Below are 19,063 nucleotides of genomic sequence, written 5' to 3' on the forward strand. Positions count from 1 at the left end.
GCTCAGGGATGGGTGATTTCTCCCCGAAGGGCTCAGAGCCCCCCGGCTGTGGCTCAGGGATGGGTGGCCGCTGCCCCGCTGACCGCGCCTGTTGTTTCCTCCGCAGAGCCGAGCGAGGGTTTGCAGTGCCGGGAGGAGTGCCGCATCCTGGGCCACTCGGACCGCTGCTGGATGCCGCGCCCGGCCGCGCCCAGCCGCGCCAAGTCCCCCGAGCGCGGCCGCAACGTTATCGCCCTGTCCATCGAGGCCTCGGCGGCGGACGCGGAGCCTTACGCAGACTGCAGCGCAAAAAGGACCTTCGCCACCTTCGGCAAGGAGGGCGGCGAGCCCGCGGCCGAGGAGCGGCCCGCCGCCAAGGCCAAACGAACGGTGGACTCGGCCGCCTGCAGCCCCAAGGTGAGCGGCGCCGTGCGCGAGGCCGGCAACGGCTGCGAGGCCGTCAGCCCCGTCACCTCGCCCCTGCACCTCAAGAGCCCCTTGGCCAAGCCGGCCGCGCCCTACGGCGCCGGGCACTGCCGGGAGCGGGAGCCCTTCGGGACCGGCCCCTCGCGGCCCAGCGAGGCAGAGCCCCGCGGCGCGGACAGCGAGGGCGGCGGCCATGAGGGCAACCCGCTGCTGCAGGAGCGCCGCGAGCGGGACAAGGACTCGCCCGGCGCCCGGAGACTGAAGGACATCGTGCTCTGAGGGGACCGAGGACACCGTCCTCTGAGGAGAGCGGGGACACCGTCCTCTGAGGAGAGCGGGGACACCGTCCTCTGAGGAGATTGGGGACACCGTCCTCTGAGGGGACCGGGGACACCGTCCTCTGAGGGGACCGGGGACACCGTCCTCTGAGGAGATTGGGGACACCGTCCTCTGAGGGGACCGGGGACACCGTCCTCTGAGGGGACTGAGGGCACACCGTCCTCTGAGGGCACTCAGCACTCGGCACGGGGACGAGCACGAGGGGCCGCCCCGCTCCCGGCGCAGATTGTTTTTATCGCTTACCAATGGTTCACAGATTGCTGTATTTAAAAGCTTTCCCTCGATGTGTTGTTGATAAATGGAGCTGTCGTTGGTGTGACAATCCCCCGTGTCTGGCGGGCGGCAGGGGTGTTGCGGTTTTTGGGAGGCGGCGGGTGGCGGGGGCAGAGGCCAGACCCCCCCCGGTCCTCAGGAGCGCTCGGCATCCCCTCCTCGGAATTTATATATTTTTATATCTCAAAACGAAGATAAATTTCCATTCCTGGAGAGAATTGAGTGGCAAATTCCTCACTGGGACATCCTTAGTGACCACCCCGGCGGTTTTGTAGTCTGGACAAAGTAGCGGCTGTTTCTTGTGTGGGACTGTCAGAGTGACAGTCGGGTGAGTTCCAGCTCGAATTCACCCAGCACGAGGTTTGTTTGTATTTTAAGGTGTTGGTGTTTTGCTATGGACACCCTTGCATTTATGAATCCTTTTGCTGTCACATACTTACCTGTACTATTATTGTATTTGATATTGCAAATTACTGTATGTCTAGTGATGGCAAAAGGCTTTCAGGCTTAAAAAAAAAAAAAAGAATAAAAAAAAAAAACCAAGTCACAATCATCTTAGTTAAACTTTGGGGAAGCTGCAGCCCCCTGGCTCCTGCAGGAAATGCCAGGCCATTGTGGGAAGGCGTTTTTGGGGAAATCCTGCCTGGGTTGCAATTGTCAGATGCACTGTGCTGAACTTTTCCCCTTACCCGTTTCTCATCATTTCAAGGCAATGCATGGAAAGGTTTTTTTTTTTTTTTTTTCTTTTCCAGAATTGGTTATTTTGGTTTTTTTTCCAGTTCCCAGATTTAGATATCCCTCGCCTCCAGTCATTTCCAAGTCAAAGAGATGGAATTATTTTAAGAGATCTGAATTACCTCCTCAATTAGACACACACACTTCCAAGTCAGCTTTTCCTAGCCATGATTATGCCAAGTGTGTGTATGTAGGTATGACATCATGGATTTGAGACTGTTCAATTTCTTTCTATCCCTGCATCATAAATAGTATGGAATGAGCAATAGTGATGTTAATTTAGGGGCAGACAGGTGATATGTAACAACGCTACTAATTCAATTAATGTGCCTTCTTAATGGAGAAAAAATTAAAGCAATTCTTTATTTTTTCTCATAATTAAGGACTTTTTTTGTGTGGGTACAAATCTACTCATATAAAATTGATTTGAAAATTGAGCTACTTTAATAGCCATTTTGTAGAAGGGAGAGAGGGAAGGGATTCCACAGCTCTCTGCTCTCTTGCAGTGATGATTCCTCAGTGAGGTATGAGTAAGGTAGGAGGATTTCAGTTAGTGTATTATTATTATTATTATTATTATTATTGCTATTATTGTTAACCCTTCACTGAACAGATTTTTCCTACCCTCAATAATGTTTCCTAGAATTTAAAATTGATTATGGAAGGAAAAATGTATAGCTCTTGCCAATGTTTGCTGTACCAGCAAGTTGAAATTAGTGGTTTCTAGAGAAAGAGTCTTTCTAGGTCTACATATCATGATCAAGTATTTGTTACTTGATTTATTTACATGAAAAAACAACAAGAAAACAAGTTCCAGCAGTTATTATCCTCAAAATAAAATTAAACTCCAGCCATTTATTTCTTCAGGGCAGATTGATGTTGCCTGAAGCCACAGCTGGTCCAAGACAGGTCCAGAGTCAGCCTGTTTCCCCTGCCACTTGCTAGGGCCAGGAATTGGGAAAGAATCAGCAAAAAACCAGCTGTCTAATGAAATTTGTGATGCTTCCCTCACTGGTGTGATGACTACCTCATTCAGCTCCCATCCCACCTGTTAACATGATGTCCTGCATCCCTCCAGAAAGCAATCTGGGGGTTTTGTCCCCCCTTCTGCATTCTGAGCCCATTTTTCAGGGATATGTTATTTCTGTTCCCGCTGTGTTTCCTGCCTGTGTACTGTTACTGCTGTCATTTATTTCTGCTTTTTTTTGCCCAAATGTGTGTTTTATTGCAACAGAAGCAAAGAGGAGAGGGGCTGGCTCGGGGCTGTTGGAGTAACTGGGTGTTCTGTAGCTCTTAAGCTGAGTTTATTCTGATGTTACCTGGTTTTGTCAGCTCTGGGTGGGTTTTTTTGGGGGGGGGGGAAACTTCTCCAGTGTGTTTGCTGAGAGACAGAGCCTGCAATGCCCCATGACTCCATGTGGCCCCATCATCACCCACCCCTTTGGAGGGGACCCATGGAGGGAGTGTGGGTCTCCCCCACGTGCCCCATCATCATCACCATCATCATCATCATCAGCAGCACCCCCAGCTGCCTGGAAAAACACCAGCCCTTAATTCCTGCCCCCTGCCTGCAGAGCTGCCACCACCAGCCTTGTGCTTCGGATGAAAAATAGATGCTAACTGAAAAGGAAGAGAGGGAAAAAAAAAAAAAAAAGAAAAAATAGAAACATTTCTCTAATTTACCCAGAGGAAATGTTCCTTGCCACTCTGAATAAAAGCACAGCCGAGAAAGAACGTGAAATAATTCTGTATTAAAAGGGGGCATTAAAGAGGTCAGTAAACCCTTATGCCTCCAAGAAAATCATTTAAACAGCAGTTTTCTGGGCTGACCCAGGCTGCAGTGGGGGATGTGAGCGAGGGGCCTTTCCCTGGTACTGCCTTGCTGCACGGGGCCGAGGGGACACCCAGAGAGCAGCCCTGCTTTTGCTGCCTTGGCCCTCTCCTGAATATTTTGGTACTCTGTCACTGTCCCTCTGTGTCACTCCAGATGAGTTCAGGCTCCTGGGCAAATCACAGTCTCTTGGTTTTTTTCCCTACTTGCATCAAAACTGGCCATGCAAAAACTGTTCCGAGCTGCAGGGCGGGCAGGAAGGCTCTTTGGAAGGGTTCCAGATGTAATTATTGTGCTCTTTAATAACTTCAACCTGTCCTCAGATGGTGAGGGGATGGTGAGGGGATGGGGGAGGGATGGTGAGGGGATGGGGGAGGGATGGTGAGGGGATGGGGAGGGGATGGTGAGGGGATGGGGAGGGGATGGTGAGGGGATGGTGAGGGGATGGTCAGGGGATGGTGAGGGGATGGTGGAGGGATGGTGAGGGGATGGTGAGGGGATGGTCAGGGGATGGTCAGGGGATGGTGAGGGGATGGTCAGGGGATGGTGAGGGGATGGGGGAGGGATGGTGAGGGGATGGTCAGGGGATGGTGAGGGGATGGTCAGGGGATGGTCAGGGGATGGTGAGGGGATGGGGAGGGGATGGTGAGGGGATGGTGAGGGGATGGTCAGGGGATGGTGAGGGGATGGTGGAGGGATGGTGAGGGGATGGTGGAGGGCTGGGGGACACATGTGATGGCTGGAATAATCCCCCCCAAGCACTGTCTGCTGAGGTTGTTGCCATTCCCTGTTTGTTGTGAGCTGGAGGTGGCCTGTGGATCACACTTTGTGCAAAAGTGGATTCCTTTCTCTCTTTTTTTAATTTTTATTTTTCCAAATAGGAAACGAGTTGCTTTGGTGAAGAACACACTGTCTGATCAATATGTTGAAATTATTCTTGGGGGTTGGAGGTGGTGGGGGGAAGAGAGAGAAAAAAAACAATCCTAATTTTGAATGGAAACACATTTGTCTGTCATTGGGGAAAATTGATGGTCTTGTTGCTCCAGCTGCTCTGGGTAATCTCTGATCCAAGCTGAGCTGCAGAACCGCCGGGGAGAGGCGCGGCCGCCCCCGCTGCCAGCCCTGCTGAGCCTGAGCCCGAGCTGAGAGCATCAGCTGATTTCAGCTGATCTGAGCCTGGAACAGGCTCCAGCACCCTCCAGGGATGCTCAGCTGAGCCGAGCCTGGAACAGGCTCCAGCACCCTCCAGGGATGTTCAGCTGATCTGAGCCTGGAACAGGCTCCAGCACCCTCCAGGGATGCTCAGCTGAGCCGAGCCTGGAACAGGCTCCAGCACCCTCCAGGGATGTTCAGCTGATCTGAGCCTGGAACAGGCTCCAGCACCCTCCAGGGATGCTCAGCTGAGCCGAGCCTGGAACAGGCTCCAGCACCCTCCAGGGATGCTCAGCTGATCTGAGCCTGGAACAGGCTCCAGCACCCTCCGGGGATGCTCAGCTGAGCCGAGCCTGGAACAGGCTCCAGCACCCTCCAGGGATGTTCAGCTGATCTGAGCCTGGAACAGGCTCCAGCACCCTCCAGGGATGTTCAGCTGAGCCTGGAACAGGCTCCAGCACCCTCCAGGGATGTTCAGCTGAGCCTGGAACAGGCTCCAGCACCCTCCAGGGATGCTCAGCTGAGCCTGGAACAGGCTCCAGCACCCTCCAGGGATGTTCAGCTGAGCCTGGAACAGGCTCCAGCACCCTCCAGGGATGCTCAGCTGATCTGAGCCTGGAACAGGCTCCAGCACCCTCCAGGGATGTTCAGCTGATCTGAGCTGGGATCAGGCTCCAGCACCCTCCAGGGATGTTCAGCTGATCTGAGCCTGGAACAGGCTCCAGCACCCTCCAGGGATGCTCAGCTGAGCCTGGAACAGGCTCCAGCACCCTCCAGGGATGTTCAGCTGAGCCTGGAACAGGCTCCAGCACCCTCCAGGGATGCTCAGCTGATCTGAGCCTGGAACAGGCTCCAGCACCCTCCAGGGATGTTCAGCTGATCTGAGCCTGGAACAGGCTCCAGCACCCTCCAGGAATGCTCAGCTGATCTGAGCCTGGAACAGGCTCCAGCACCCTCCAGGGATGCTCTGCTGATCCCAGCCAGGATCAGGCTCCAGCACCCTCCAGGGATGTTCAGTGATCCCAGCTGGGATCAGGCTCCAGCACCCTCCAGGGATGTTCAGCTGATCCCAGCTGGGATCAGGCTCCAGCACCCTCCAGGGATGTTCAGCTGATCCCAGCTGGGATCAGGCTCCAGCACCCTCCAGGGATGTTCAGTGATCCCAGCCAGGATCAGGCTCCAGCACCCTCCCAAATCTCTGAGCAGCCCCCCTCCCCTGGTGGCCGCGGCACCGAGCGCGGTTGGTCTCGTCATGGTGTCTCCGTTGCCGAGTATATGAAGAATAAATTGTTGTATATTCTGATATGTATGTTATGTACATTTTCACAGTGATTGAATCATTGTAAACAACAAAATGGAAAAGGAAAAAAAAAAAAAGAATCACCGTTCTGTCTATTTTATGAAGATGATAAAGCAGCTTTATTAAATTATTATGATTCTGTTTCCAAATGGTGTACCTGCCACATTGGGATTTTTTCATCTGATGAGGACTTTGTTTTCCACCTAAATGTGATTTTCTTTTCTCTGCTTTGAGCATCTAATGCATTTTAGTATTAAAGCAATTATTGAATAAAATGGAAAGTAAGTGTTTGGTTAAGTACGCCTCAGTGGGTTTGCTTTGATGGCTCCAGGTGCTGATCCTGCAGAAGCCACCCCAGCCCTGTCCCTGTCTCCTGGCTGGTCACTTTTGGCACCCAAGGGGCTGCAAACCTCAGGCAGAACTTCCCTGGTGCTGAGGAGGGATCATCACCATCCCCAGCTGTGATCACTGGGGCAGGCAGGCTCGGAGCCCCCTTGGGCACAGTGCTGGTCCCTGGCACTGCCACCTTCACTGCAAGGGAAGCACGGCTGTGAGAGGGATGAGCACCTCCAACACACACTTCTCCACTGAGGCATGGCAGAGAATTTATTTTCTGTAGTTTTTCAGGAGATGGTGAGGAGCATCCACTGCCTCTGCATTAACAGTGGTTCAGGGACCACATTTACACATTGAGCACTTTGTGGCTACCAGGATAAATGCTCCCACAAGGTCTCTGCTCACTCAGTCAAGGTGGAACTGGAACAAGAGCAGTGGTGTGGGAAGCCCTTTCCCTGGGGTGGGAAGACACACCAAGCATCATCCTGCCTGACAGGGACAGCCAGGGACAGAGGCCAGCTGCAGGTAACCAGCTGCAGGTAACCAGCTGCAGGTAACCCACCACTGTGACCCAGCAGGGTCTGACTGACCCGGGGCCAGCCTGGTCACAAGTGTGTGGCACCGAGACCACAGGTGATGGTTCACAGCCAGCACCTGCAGCCCGTCTGCTCCCACATCAGTGAGTCATTGGCAGGTGGGTAAAAGGAGATAAATCCAGGCTGTGGGAGGGAGGTTGGTGCTTGTTCCAGGGGGTGGTTTGCAGCAGGTCTGGGGAGCAGTGGTGCTGCAGCAGAGCAGCTCCCGTGCCCTGGAGGCGCTGGGATGTTGCAGCATTCCCAAACTGTGACCCTGCCTGCACCGAGGAGCTGCAGCCAGAGCTGTGCCAGCACCATGGACTGGGCTGCCAGGTAGGAACTGAGCGTGTTTGGGGAGGAGTTGCTCGGGAACTGAGCGTGTTTGGGGAGGGGTCGCTCAGGTAGGGCTGGGGGTCTGCCCAGGCTGAGTGGGGTCACTGGGGGGCTGTGCAGACCCCCAGCCCAGGGCTGGGCATGGGCTGACTGATGAGACGGGGCTGAAACCCCCGCGGACAGAAGATTTTTCTCGTGGCATCCCAGCCCCATCCACAACTGCCGGAGCCTTGCGGGTGCGGAGTTTGCTCCCGATTTAGTCCCCTCCCTCCGCCCCAAGACCCATCCTCCCGCTGTGCTGGCTGGGGATTGGAGATGTCGGGTGTGGGACGTGTCCCTGCTGTGCTCCCCGGTCGGTTGTCACTGTCCCCTGTCCCCAAACGCCCGCAGCATCCCCGACAGAGCGGGGCCGCTCCGCATCCATCCCCGGGCTGGGCGGCGCGGGGAGGGACCGAGCGGCTGCGGGATAAAAACGGGATCGCCGCTGCCCGGGAGCGTTCCGTCCCGTTTTATCGGGATCGCTGCTGTCTGGGGACGTTTTATCCCGTTTTTTTCGGGATCGCTGCTGCCTGGGAACGTTTTATCTCGTTTTTATCGAGATCGCCCCTTTCTGGGAACGTTTTATCCCGTTTTTATCGGTATCGCCACTTTCTGGGAACGTTTTATCCCATTTTCATAGAGATCGCCAGTCTGGGAACGTTTTATTCCTTTTTTATAGAGATGGCTTCTCTGGGAATGTTTATCCCGTTTTTGTCCGGATTGCTTCTGTCTGGGAGCATTTTATCCCGTTTTATCGGGATTGCTCCTGTCTGTGAACGTTGTATCCCATTTTTATAGAGATCGCTACTGTCTGGGAACGTTTTATCCCGTTTTTATCGAGTTTCACCTAGAAACACGCTGGTCCCTGGGGATGTGCTGGATCTCACTGCTTGTCTGGATCCCGAGTGAGGCATCCCGGGGTGCAGCGAGTCCCTGGGATGGGAATTTGGCCAGGCAGGGCTGGCTGTGGCCCTGCTGACCCAGGGGAGCTCTGGTGGCTGCACTCCCCAGGGACCTGTGGGAATCCATCAGCTGCCCACCCTCCCTAGGAGAGGGTTCCTGGCTGTCCCTCTCCCACGGGAGAGTTTCCAGGGGTGCAGGTGCAGAGCCCCCACCCTGCTGTGCCTCTGGCTGCAGTGAGGACCAGCTCAGTGAGAGAATAAATCAGCAAAGCAAGCAGGCAGCCCTCAGTGGGCAAGGCTCAGAGACACTGATCTTGTTCCTGTTTCTTCTGTACATTATTCTATATTGCATTTGATGTTAAACTGGAATATCTAAATAGAGCCAAGCTGGATTAAGGAACAATGACTTATTGTATACTCTGTTAAGCCCATAAAGACAAGAACAAATGAATTGGAGGAATCAAAGGTGTGAAAGCATAGAGCAAAAATATATATAATATCTGTTAGAAGTAGAGCTCTGCTTAGGGCTTGTTGTGGGCCCAGAGGGGCAGTGATGGTCCCTGTGTTGCTTTTCTGTTGTCTGGATCCAGGTTCTGCTCCCGTGTCTGGTGCTGGTGGGGAAGGTGCTGGATCAGCTGCCTGCCTGCCTTGGCAGGAACCAGAGTCCAAGTTCCTCAGCAGCCCCTGTGGGTTTCCACTTGTTTAACTTGCAGCTGCTTTTTGTTTTGTGTTGTCCTTTCCTTCTGAACGTGCTGTAAGCGAGTGTCCCCAAAGAGCTGTGGCAGAACAAACACAGGCAGGTGCACAATTACAGAGCTCACCTCTGCTGCTGCAGCCTGCCCAGCTCCCTCCTCCTGCTGATGGAACGGGCTCTGCAGGACAGGTGGCTCTTTGGGGACAAACTCTGGGCTTTAGGGGAGACATCACACCACTGGCAGGGGTGTCTGGGCAGCTTCTGTGATCTGCTGTGCTGCAGAGTGATCACTCACTGCAACCCAGCCTGGAAAATAAAACAGCCCAAGAAAGCAGCACTGTGGTGCTGCTATGGAAAACCCTGCAGTGGCAGTTTCCATTAATACAGATAAAAAATTGAGACACAGGGCAAACAATATTAACCCCATCACTGATCAAGCTTAAAAGCTTTTCCCAAGAAAAATTGTCTCTGGATTGCAGTTAAATAATGGGCAGGGGGGTGGCTGCTTGCAGAATCCTCTGCCATGGTGCTGGCAGGAGCTCCTGGCCAGGGCAAGGGAAGGTGCCTGGGATGGCAGCAGAGGGTCAAACACCAGACTGATCCCTTGCAAAGCTCTAGGGCATCAGGAGCTCCAAGTTGGACCTGTGCTTTAGGGGAAAACAGCACACAAGCAGATCATCAGCCTTGGCAGAGGCCAATCTATGCTGCCTGGTGGCGATGAATTGTCTTCCAAGGCAAAAATAAAAAGGAATTATGATAATAAAACCTCCAAGACAGAAGCTTGGTGCAAGGGTTTTCAGCTTCCCAGACAGGAGGAATGGAGGGTGGTTGGTGGGAGCTCATATCCCCTAAATGTGGAGGTACCAGGGGCAGGGACTCCCTGTGCCCATCACTGTGCAGCCTTGGTGGGTGTGAGCCCCCAGCCCGTCAGAGCTGCTGTGCTGCTGCTGCAGCTTCACGGGGCAGGGAGCACCTTGGGGGGCTGGCTGGGGTGGGGATCCAGGGCTGGGAACTGCACAGCTTCATCCTGGCACTGCCAGCAGAAACCCTCTGCTGCTCCACTCCTTGTGCCCATGGGGAGAGCAGGCAGAGACAGGGTTGTTTTGGCTGAGAAAGGGAAAATGAGCAAACAACATCCTCCAGGTTTTTTTTCTTTTTTTCTCTAACTCTCCTGATAAGGAAACAACCTTTTTTAAAACTCCCCTCTCTGTGTCTGCTGCACACCAGCTCAAAGGCTGCTCTTTATGTATTTGATTCTCTCTAAAATTGATCTTATTCTCTTTGGAGGAGTTAGGTTTAAATCACAGGATGAAATTCTGGCCACAGTGAATCAATAATAAATCTCCTATCAATCTCAGGCTGGGGTAGAGACTTTGGCCATGGAACTTTGGTTCCCTGCTTGTCAGTGGGAAATGTCATCTGCTGGTGGAGGACATTCTTTGCTGTCTCAGTGAGTTCCAAGGTCTCCATCAGAGCACACTGGTTCTTCTGTCTGCCCCAGCCCTGCCAGCCTGTGCTGAGAGAGCCTCCCAGGGGAAAAAACCCAAAAAGAATAAAAAAAAACCAACAAAAAACCCCCCACAAAATAATTTTTTCCAATTTAATTTTTTTGTTTTTTCAAATTTTCAATCCTTTCTTCTTGCTGCCTAGTAAATTCATCTACCTCGGAGGTGATGGGGGCTGGCTGGCAGCCACGAGCAGGGTGACAGGGAGGGCCATGCTGGGCTGGGTGGTGGCAGGTGCCACCTCTGCAGGGATGTCCCCAGGGCAGCGCCGCTCCCCTCCGCTGGCACAGGGAACATCCCCGAGGCGCATGGTACAGCAAAGCTGCGCCTTTATCCAGGATACTGCCGGCGTTCAGCTGCTTTTGAAGTCTCCAAAGAGAGCTGGGATATTGCTTGATCTGCTCTTTAATAAGTCATCGGCGCTGCTGTTAGCTCGCATTAGGGGAGGCGCGGGGCTCGCGTTCCGGGCTGCTCCGCATTCCGTGGGCAGAGTTGATTTTAGCCTGAGCCAGGCTGGAATGGCCGAGCCTCCAGGGCGGATGGTTCAGCGCTGGGTTCGTGCCTCAGTTTCCCGTTCCCAGCTGCCTCTGGGTCCCTGCGGGTCCCGGGGCAGGGGCTGTGCCCGAGCCCTGCAGCATCCCCACACCCCCAGGGCTGGGCACTGCATCCCTGCCCACAGCCCTGGCAGAGGCAGGAGATGCTTTTTGCTGGGCCACTCGGTGGTTGACATCCCGATACCCTTTATTTTTTTAATATTAATTTTTCCTGGTCCTCTGCTTGTGCTGGGCTGTGGAAGGAGGAGGGTTTGCAGTGCCTGGTATCCGGGAGGTATTCAGTGTTAACAGAAACACTGACAGGTCGGGCTGTGTTTCTTAAATGCTCCTTTTTCACTTTTGCTCGCTCTCCTTGGACTCTCTTCCCCACCAGCAGCACCTTTAGCATTTATCTCATTCCAGTCCTCTAAGCAAATCTTATCTCTACATTTATTGCATCTTTGGGAATAGTAATTTTCAAGTCAGCTTTCACATTACTCCATATTTGTTACTAGTCCTCTGTCGAGGGAAAACCTGGCTCTTTATTAGTTCTCTGCCTGATACAAAACATTTAATTTGAACAGAAACCACCAGGAGAGAGATACATATTGCTTTTCATAACCAAAGTGTCAACATCTTGACCAGACTGTAGCTGAAGCAATCTTTACCATATGGTGGATTTTTATACTTTAACGTCACATCTGCATCCCTGCTGCCTCTCCTTTCATTCCAGAGATGCTGTGCTGGTGATAAAAGGCACTGTCTCCGTGTCCTTCCACAACACAATCACAAAAGGACCCCTCAGCAGATAAGGAACTGAACCAGAGATACAATAGCTGTGGTTTCCCACTGGCTTTCTGCTCAATAGCTTTCTGCTATGCAGTTAACAAAAAAAAAAAAAAAAAAAAAAAAAAAAAGAGGGGAAAGAAAAGGAAAAGAAGAAAAAGAATAGCAATGAAGGAGCATGTGTTGGGAAAATAAGCCCCAGTAAATCCCAGGGAGGGCACGGCTGTAGAACATGCTGGGAATAGTGACTAGAAGTGGGCTGAAACAAGATGAAGCCTTTTTTTTTTTTTCTCCAGATTCCTGGTAAATGGGATGTTTCCCACAGCTTCACTGAAGCTCAGGGGCCTTCAGAGTATTCAGACTTGGCTTACAGGAAAATGGGGCTGTGCTAGTGTTGAGTTTTATTGCAAGGTAAAGTGAAAATCTGTATTAACTTCTGCTGGATCCTGACAGGAACAGGCTGTACAAAGTTTCTCATTTGAAAGCCTGTTCAGAGCCGGTGCAGAGGGGAAGGATCTGTGTTTGAGCAGCACAGGCTGTGCACACCCTCTGCTGAGCTGGGCCAGGGCTCAGAGAGCTCTGAGTGCCACCCCTGCTTTCTGCCTGCTCAGAAACTGCTCCCCACCCATCCAAGGGTGCCAGGAGAAGAGAGGTGTGAGCATCAGAGCCCTTCCTGCATGCTGTCTGAACTGGCTGCAGGTGCCCAGTTTCATGGTGCTGAGGAGGCAAAGGCTCTGCTGCCAGCTCTTCCCTTCTCTCACCTGTCTTGGGCAGCCCCCACACTTGCTTCCACGGTGGATATTTCCATTTTGGCATTTTCTTAGTCTCTTGTTTGCCCTCTTTCCCACCCCTGGGGCCTCATGTTTTGCCACCCACCTCCCCACCCTGCTTTCCCCATCCCTTTGCAGAGCCTGTGGGTTTGGGTGCAAGAACACCAGGGTTGGGCTCCGTGCTTGGCACGTGCCCCAAACGCTTCTGTCAGCATTTTGCACGCCGCAGAGGATTTTATTGTGTTGCTTTAATGGAAGTCATGCAGCTCTGAACCCCAAATACCCAGCTCTGTACCAGTGGTGGCTGGAGGAATCCGCAGATAATTCAGTCCTGCCTCCCTTAAGTGAAATAGGATGTTAATACAATACAGTGGAGAATCGCTAATACAATCCTATTTTTATACTGGCACTTTCATGTCATATTAGAAGAAGATTCGACTTTTAGATCTTTTTTAGCAATTTAGCACAGTGAGGATTTCATTATACTGACAGAACTATTGACAAAAAGAAACACATTAGAATTGGGAGGATAATGGTCCTGGGGAAGAGGAAGTTTTGCAAGGCTTTTCATTTAAAACTGGACTGGGCAAAGTAACAGGCACTGTGCTGAGGGGAATAATCCTGCATTAGTAAAGGGGTGGACTGGCTGACCTTTTAAGTCTTGTCACAGACTAATAGAAGTCAGAGATGGAAGAGACTTTTAGGTCACATCAAGCGCTTCTTCCAACCCAGCGCAAGATTATTTCTTGATATATTTGACGGTGTTTTTCCCACTTCTGAAAGTTCCAAGTCACGACTCTGCCTCTCCTGAGGAGCCTCTCCCACTGTTTCAGCCGTTAGCGCGCGCTTAACTTTGCGCACCGTCGTTAATTCCCCCGAATTAAAGTTGTTAAATCCTGCCGAGACTTAAATTGGATTACTCGCAGCCTGCAAAGTTAAGCACCTGCATAAGGCTCTGCAAGAGGGAGGTTTAACAGATCTGTACATTAAGTTCTTCTCACTTTTCCACCTTAATCTTTATTTTACTTGGCGGTGCTCTCACCTTTCCCTGGCCTGGCTCGGCTCAGCCTCTCCTCTCCCTCCTCCTGCCAGTTCTCACCTTCCCCGAGGTTGGAGGTGCTGATCTCTCCTCCCCAGCCTGGCTGGGGCTCTGCAGGCACGGGAGGGATGGGAAGTGCCCTGCCAGCCCCAGCCTGGCTCCTGGCACCGGGTTTAACCTGCCACAGCCAGCAATTAAAGAGCTTTTGCCACCCGGGCTGCTTTGGAGCAGGAGGAGAGGGAAGAAGGGGATGGGTGGTGAGTGTTGCTTGCTGTGGGTCTGAGACAAGGGGAGGAGAAACTTTCCTGTTCCATCTGCTGCCAGCCTCCTGACTAGTACCTGCTCTCCAGGCCGAGAGCAGATGTTCCTGCTGGAAACAGGCTTCCCTCCTGAAGCTGCAGCCATCACTTTGCATTAGAGCCTGCAAGCCTGCTCTCTGCCTTATAGTGCTTTCCCTGCTGACAGGGTGTGAGGCACAAAACATTTTAAATGAAGATCTTTACAATTGTGAACATGCTGCAATAAATATTAATGCTGGCTTGTTAAATAGCGAATCAGCAATTTATGTAATGGCTGGGGATGCCTCTCCTGAAGTGACACAGGCACTTGGGTGTTGCTCTGTGCTCCTGCTGCCTTGCAAAGGTGGGTGTTGCCTTCTCCCCCTTCTCCTGGTGCCCAGGGGATGTGGTCCCTGCTGCTGTGACACTCTTGTCACCTTTAGGGACTGCAGCGTGTCCCCAATGGTTTGTAGGGAGGGATGGAAGCTGCTCTGGGAATTTCTCTGTGTGAACCATCCAGGAGGGCTCGAGGACTGCCCTGCAAAGGCCACTGTGACCCAGGCTCCCTCTTCCTCTGTTTAATCATCTCAAAGGGACAGACAAGAGCCTTGTGGAACTCGGGGTGCAGATGAGCCTTGGTGGAGTTTTCATTGAATAAAAGGCTCCTCAGAGGGTGACCTGTTGCTGGTAATTAACATATTACATTAATATGATGGAGCTCTGGATAGACCAAGCAAAGCAAATGCTCAGGTTCAGTTGTTCCCCTGGTGAGCTCTGGTTTGCAAACAGAGCTTGTCCAGCTCTCTGGCTGCCTCCTGAATAGCCCTGCATTGTCCAGGCAGGAGGTGGATTTTCAGAGGAGACAAAAGCAAGACAAGTTCCTTTTTGAGATTTTAAGCTTGAGTTCATCCAGAGGAGACAATTTGCTTCTCTTTGTTGTTTCTAGCATCATTCATCCCTTCTGTTTGTGCTGTGCAGGCGCTGAGCCTGGGATATCATCTGAAAGAAGTTTCTCTTTCAGGATCTTTGATGTTAGGTTTGTTATATGTATATTTGAAAAGTACTTCTGCAGTGACAAAGCTCTGTGCTACTCCTGCTGGGCTGATGTGTGTGTGAACCTTGCCAGTGAGTGGCAGTGATTAATCCAGCAGCACCATGTGCTTTTGTTGCTGAACTGCTCAGTGTGGACAGAGAGCAGCACGCTGGATTTCAGCTGGTGACAAAGGGGATGGAGGAGTTTTCCTTGTGCTCAGGTGTGGGGGTTTGGGGTGGGGCACTGCTGTGGCCCCCAGGGGATGGATGGGCTCCTGCTCTGTTTTACAGGGGGTTTCCAGCCCTGTGAGCCCAGGTGTGTGAAATGCTGCAGGAGCCTGTGAAGCTGGGCTGACTTTTGCAACAGTGCACTGATTTCAAACCTAAATAAAAGCTCTGCAGGTGGCTACCCCCAACCAGGAGGGCTCAGCTGAGGCCTGGGTCTGAACCATCCCTCAAACATCTGCCCTGCAGAGCACAGCTGGAGCACTTCCCAGCTCCTGCCAGGCTGCCCTGACTCCAGGTCTGCTCTTTAGCACCTTGCCACCCGTGAGCAGAGCAGAGGGCACCTGTGCCAGCCCAGGGCTCAGCAGCACAGAGAAGGTTTTGGAAGCAGGTCTGAGCCCTGCTGCAGCAGAGCCAGGGATGGCAGCCAGCCCTGCAGCCAGCTGATCCACTCCCTGCCTGTGTGTGCTGCCTCTTCTCAAGCAGCTTGTGCCCTTGGCTGCCACAACATCTGGTGGTAATAAACTGTACCATGTAATTGTGCTCTGTGTGGAAAAGGCTTCCTTTTTTTGTCAGTTTAAATTTACTCCTTGTGGCACTGGTGGTAATTTGTGGGGTGTTCTTTTTGCCACAGCCTGTGGTGCTGTGGAAGAGCTGGCACCCATGGGGACACACTGAGTGCCCTGAGCAAGCCCAGCACGTGGCCCTGCCAGGCTCTGTGTCCCTGCTAGACGGGGCTGAAATCTGCTTTTGTTTGCTAGATGCTACATAAATAAAATCCAGATCTGTCACATTTGCTGCTAATTGGCTTGCAAGGGCTGCTTGTTTGAATTGTGGAGCTCTCACAGAAATGGGTGACCTTTGGCAGCACTAATGTTTCCAGAGAAATCCCCAAAGCTCCGTGCCTTCCGTCACTCCTGCTGTGAAAATCTGCTGAGAGGAGCTGCTCCCCTGCTCTCCCATGCCTTCCCCCTCTCTCCTGCCTTCCCCTCCCCATTCTCCCATCCCTTCCCCACCACTGCACTCAGCTGCTCTTCAATGACACATGCCAGGAATGCTGCTCGTTAATTAATGAGCAGCAAAAGTCCGATGCTGGAGTTGTTAGGAAAGGGCACTGAAGTAAACATTCTCAACTTTTTTGGCTTCTGGGCTGTTTCTGAGGCAGCACTCAGGGCACTGGCACATCTGTGGGTGTTTCCCAGGCTGGGGACCTGCAGGAGAAAATCCTGATGTGTCTTGGATTGTGATCTGCAGAGCCCCGATGTGGATGGGAGGGGACAGAGCTCTGCTCCATCCCTTCCCAGCCCTGCTGTGTGGGGCTGGGGCTCTGCCCTGGAGCAGCCTGCCTCTGCCATCCCATGGGGCTGCAGCTTGTAGGTTTGGGTTTTTTGCTGGTTCAGCTGCTTGACTCAGCTCAGCAATCCACCAGCTAAGCACTAGTGCTGGGTCAGGGTGAGTACAGGGTGAGTAGTGGAGAGGAACAGTGCCCTAAACCTCCATGGGGCTGCCTGGAGCTCAGCAGGATTTGTGCTTTTTTCCCAGCAGAGTAGCTGGCCCTTTCTTTCCCATTCATGCTTGCAATGTCTCTTCTTATTATTCCTTTATTTGTATTGACTTTTAGTTCACTGCACCCTGCATTGCTGGGTGTGTAAATTGCTGGAGTCTGGCTCTCCCTTCTGTGTGGCTCTGACCTGGGGTGTAATCCCCAAAACAAAATCCCCTCTGGTGGGTCAAGGTCTGTCCTGTTCCTTGCTCCTTGCCCATTCTGCCGGGTTTCCCTGGTTCTGCTGCTGGCAGGGAGTTTTGGGTGCTGCATGCTCAGCCCCTGCTGCTGGTGCTCTCAGCTCCCAGCTTAACCATGGTGATTTACATGGCAACCCGATCAGGCCTGGCATTTCAGGGCCTTGATGCATTTAGCAGCATCAGCTCCCATGTAATTTAATTGTCTGTGTTTTAAACATAAATCAGCAGGCTGTGGGCTGGAGCAGAGCAAACCCCTCTCTGGGCACGGAGGCAGCTCTGCTGACTGCCCCTGTGGTGACACAGCCCATCCTGGTGTCCCTGCTCCCCAGGGATGCACCAGGAGGAAAATCATTTTCTGTGGGTGTTTCAGCTGGAGGAGCCTCCCTTGGGCTGATGTGGGTCAGTGGAGCTGGGTCCTGGCAGTGCCCAGACTGGAGGTGGGTCCTGCCTCCCCCTCTCTGCAGCCCCCAAATCCCCTTGGATTGTGACACCTCCTGGGCTCCCCTTCCAGCCAGTTTTTGTTTGCACTTGGCCAAGGGGCTCGGAATTCATTAGGAGCTGTGACTAATAGTTGTGACTCAACCAGGCTCATTTCCTGAGGAAATTGGGCTAAATGCTTCCCCACAAGTTCACGGGGAGCCGCTCCTCTCAGCAAGGCTTTGATCACCCCGTGTGGAGCATCTGGGTAAACGATGTTTGGGTTTCACTCCCCTTTCTTTGTTGGGGCTCCCTGGTTCCAACAGGGTGAGAACAGCACCCACAGGGCCCGGGGGAATGTGCCAGCAGTGTGGGAATGAGATCCAGGATGTGCTAATTGGGCAGTGTTTGGGCTGGGACTGGCTCCCCCTGCACCCCTTTGAGCATCCTTGCTGGCACAGATTTCAGCTGCCACAGCTGTGTCCCTGCGAGAGGAGCAGGGAAGCAGCGCCAAAATCCTCGAGGGCATTTGGCCCTGCTGTCCTTCCATCCCTGGGAAGCTGCTGGGCTGCCAAGGCCACTGGTTCCTGTCACAGCCAAGGCCAGGGATGAGCTGCAGCTCCCTGCCAGCTCCTTGGGCTGTGGGGAGCAAACTGGGGGTGATCCCGTGCTGGGCAGGTCACAGCTGCTTCTCCCTGACATCCCCCAGGCTGTCCTGCCTTCAGTCCTGCTTGTGTGGCCACCCTGCAGCCCCTTGGATTTCTCCTGCCCTCCCTTCCTTCACCCCTGACTGCCCAACTCCAGCCCACAGGAGCAGCAAACACCAGTGCTGTTTTACCCTCCTTTTGCACCCTTCCACAAAGTGTTTTGCAGGCTCTTTGGAATTTATAAACCCTCCCATGCAGGGTAAATCAAGGACCAGAGGGAGGTAAAAAATAACTTGGGGAAAAAAATAAACCTTATGCTGCTAGGTCTCAGCAGATGTATGTCAGGGTACACGTTATATTCCTACTAGGTTGGAGCTATGGCAGTAAGGAGCTTTTTACACCATGGGAGTGCTCCCTGTAGGGTGAATCAGCTTCCCAGAGCAGTTATCCCCTGCAGCAGCACTGCTCCTCCACACCCAGCACAGGGCAACAGGGGCTAGGAGGGTCCTGGCAGAGCTGGTCACAGCTGGGCAGGTCCTTGCAGGGCTATCTCAGTGTGGAGCCCAGCTCTGCAGGTGACAGGAGCTGTGCTGCCTGTGGCAGGAGCAGTGTGTGGAGCTGATTACCATAGTTAATTCAGCTCCGTGGCTTTTGCTGGAGGAGGTTGGTATTTTGGGATGCAGCAGGTGAGTCAGGGTGAGCCGGGTGGTGACCTGCAAGCATTCCCACAAACACCTCAGTGGGCTGGGGCCAGGAGGGCACAGGGTGGCTGGGGGCAATTTATTCCCTTAAGGACATTCAGAGAGAATGATCTATTTTTGTATGCCCATGGAAAGACTTGTCTCCTTAACTCAGAGCAGTGCAGAGCATGTGGCTCGTGCAGAGCAGAGTCTCTGTCTCCAGGATGGGCTGGAGGTGTGAGAACAGAGCTGTGCTACCAACCCTCCTTCTGCTGAGGCTTTGCTCTCCATGGCTGCTGCCAGCTGAGCCCTTTTTGGGTGCAGGGGAGCCTGGGGAGGTGCTGCAGGCTGGGGCTGCTCCACACCCCGAGGGAGAGGGGCTCCAGGAGGGGAGCAGGGTGGATCCATCGCAGCAGAAGGATTTTCCCTGCCCTAGTGGGACTGGAGTCCTTGTGGAGCCACCTCAGGGACAGAAGGTAGCACTGGGTTTTGTA

At 52.9% G+C, this 19,063-nt stretch overlaps 2 protein-coding genes across 6 annotated transcripts in view; both read left to right on the plus strand.

The window, feature by feature from the left end:
* Positions 1-3,902, plus strand: part of PCDH19 (protocadherin 19) — a 62,335-nt gene extending 58,433 nt beyond the window's left edge. The window contains exons 5-6 of one of the 2 annotated variants that reach the window (XR_013775930.1): positions 107-750; positions 922-3,902. Coding sequence is in view for 1 of the 2 variants with exons in the window: in XM_079318554.1 (XP_079174680.1) it covers positions 107-684 (578 nt within the window). In the remaining variant the exon portion in view is untranslated. Of the gene's footprint in view, positions 1-106; positions 788-921 lie in introns of those variants that run through there. The other variant, XM_079318554.1, reaches the window with a different exon arrangement.
* SYTL4 (synaptotagmin like 4) overlaps positions 1-19,063 on the plus strand; it is a 540,572-nt gene that overhangs the window by 110,474 nt on the left and 411,035 nt on the right. The window lies entirely within an intron of this gene.

The sequence above is a fragment of the Erithacus rubecula genome (genome assembly GCF_903797595.1).
Source record: "Erithacus rubecula genome assembly, chromosome: 15".
NCBI classification, from domain to species: Eukaryota; Metazoa; Chordata; class Aves; order Passeriformes; family Muscicapidae; genus Erithacus; species Erithacus rubecula.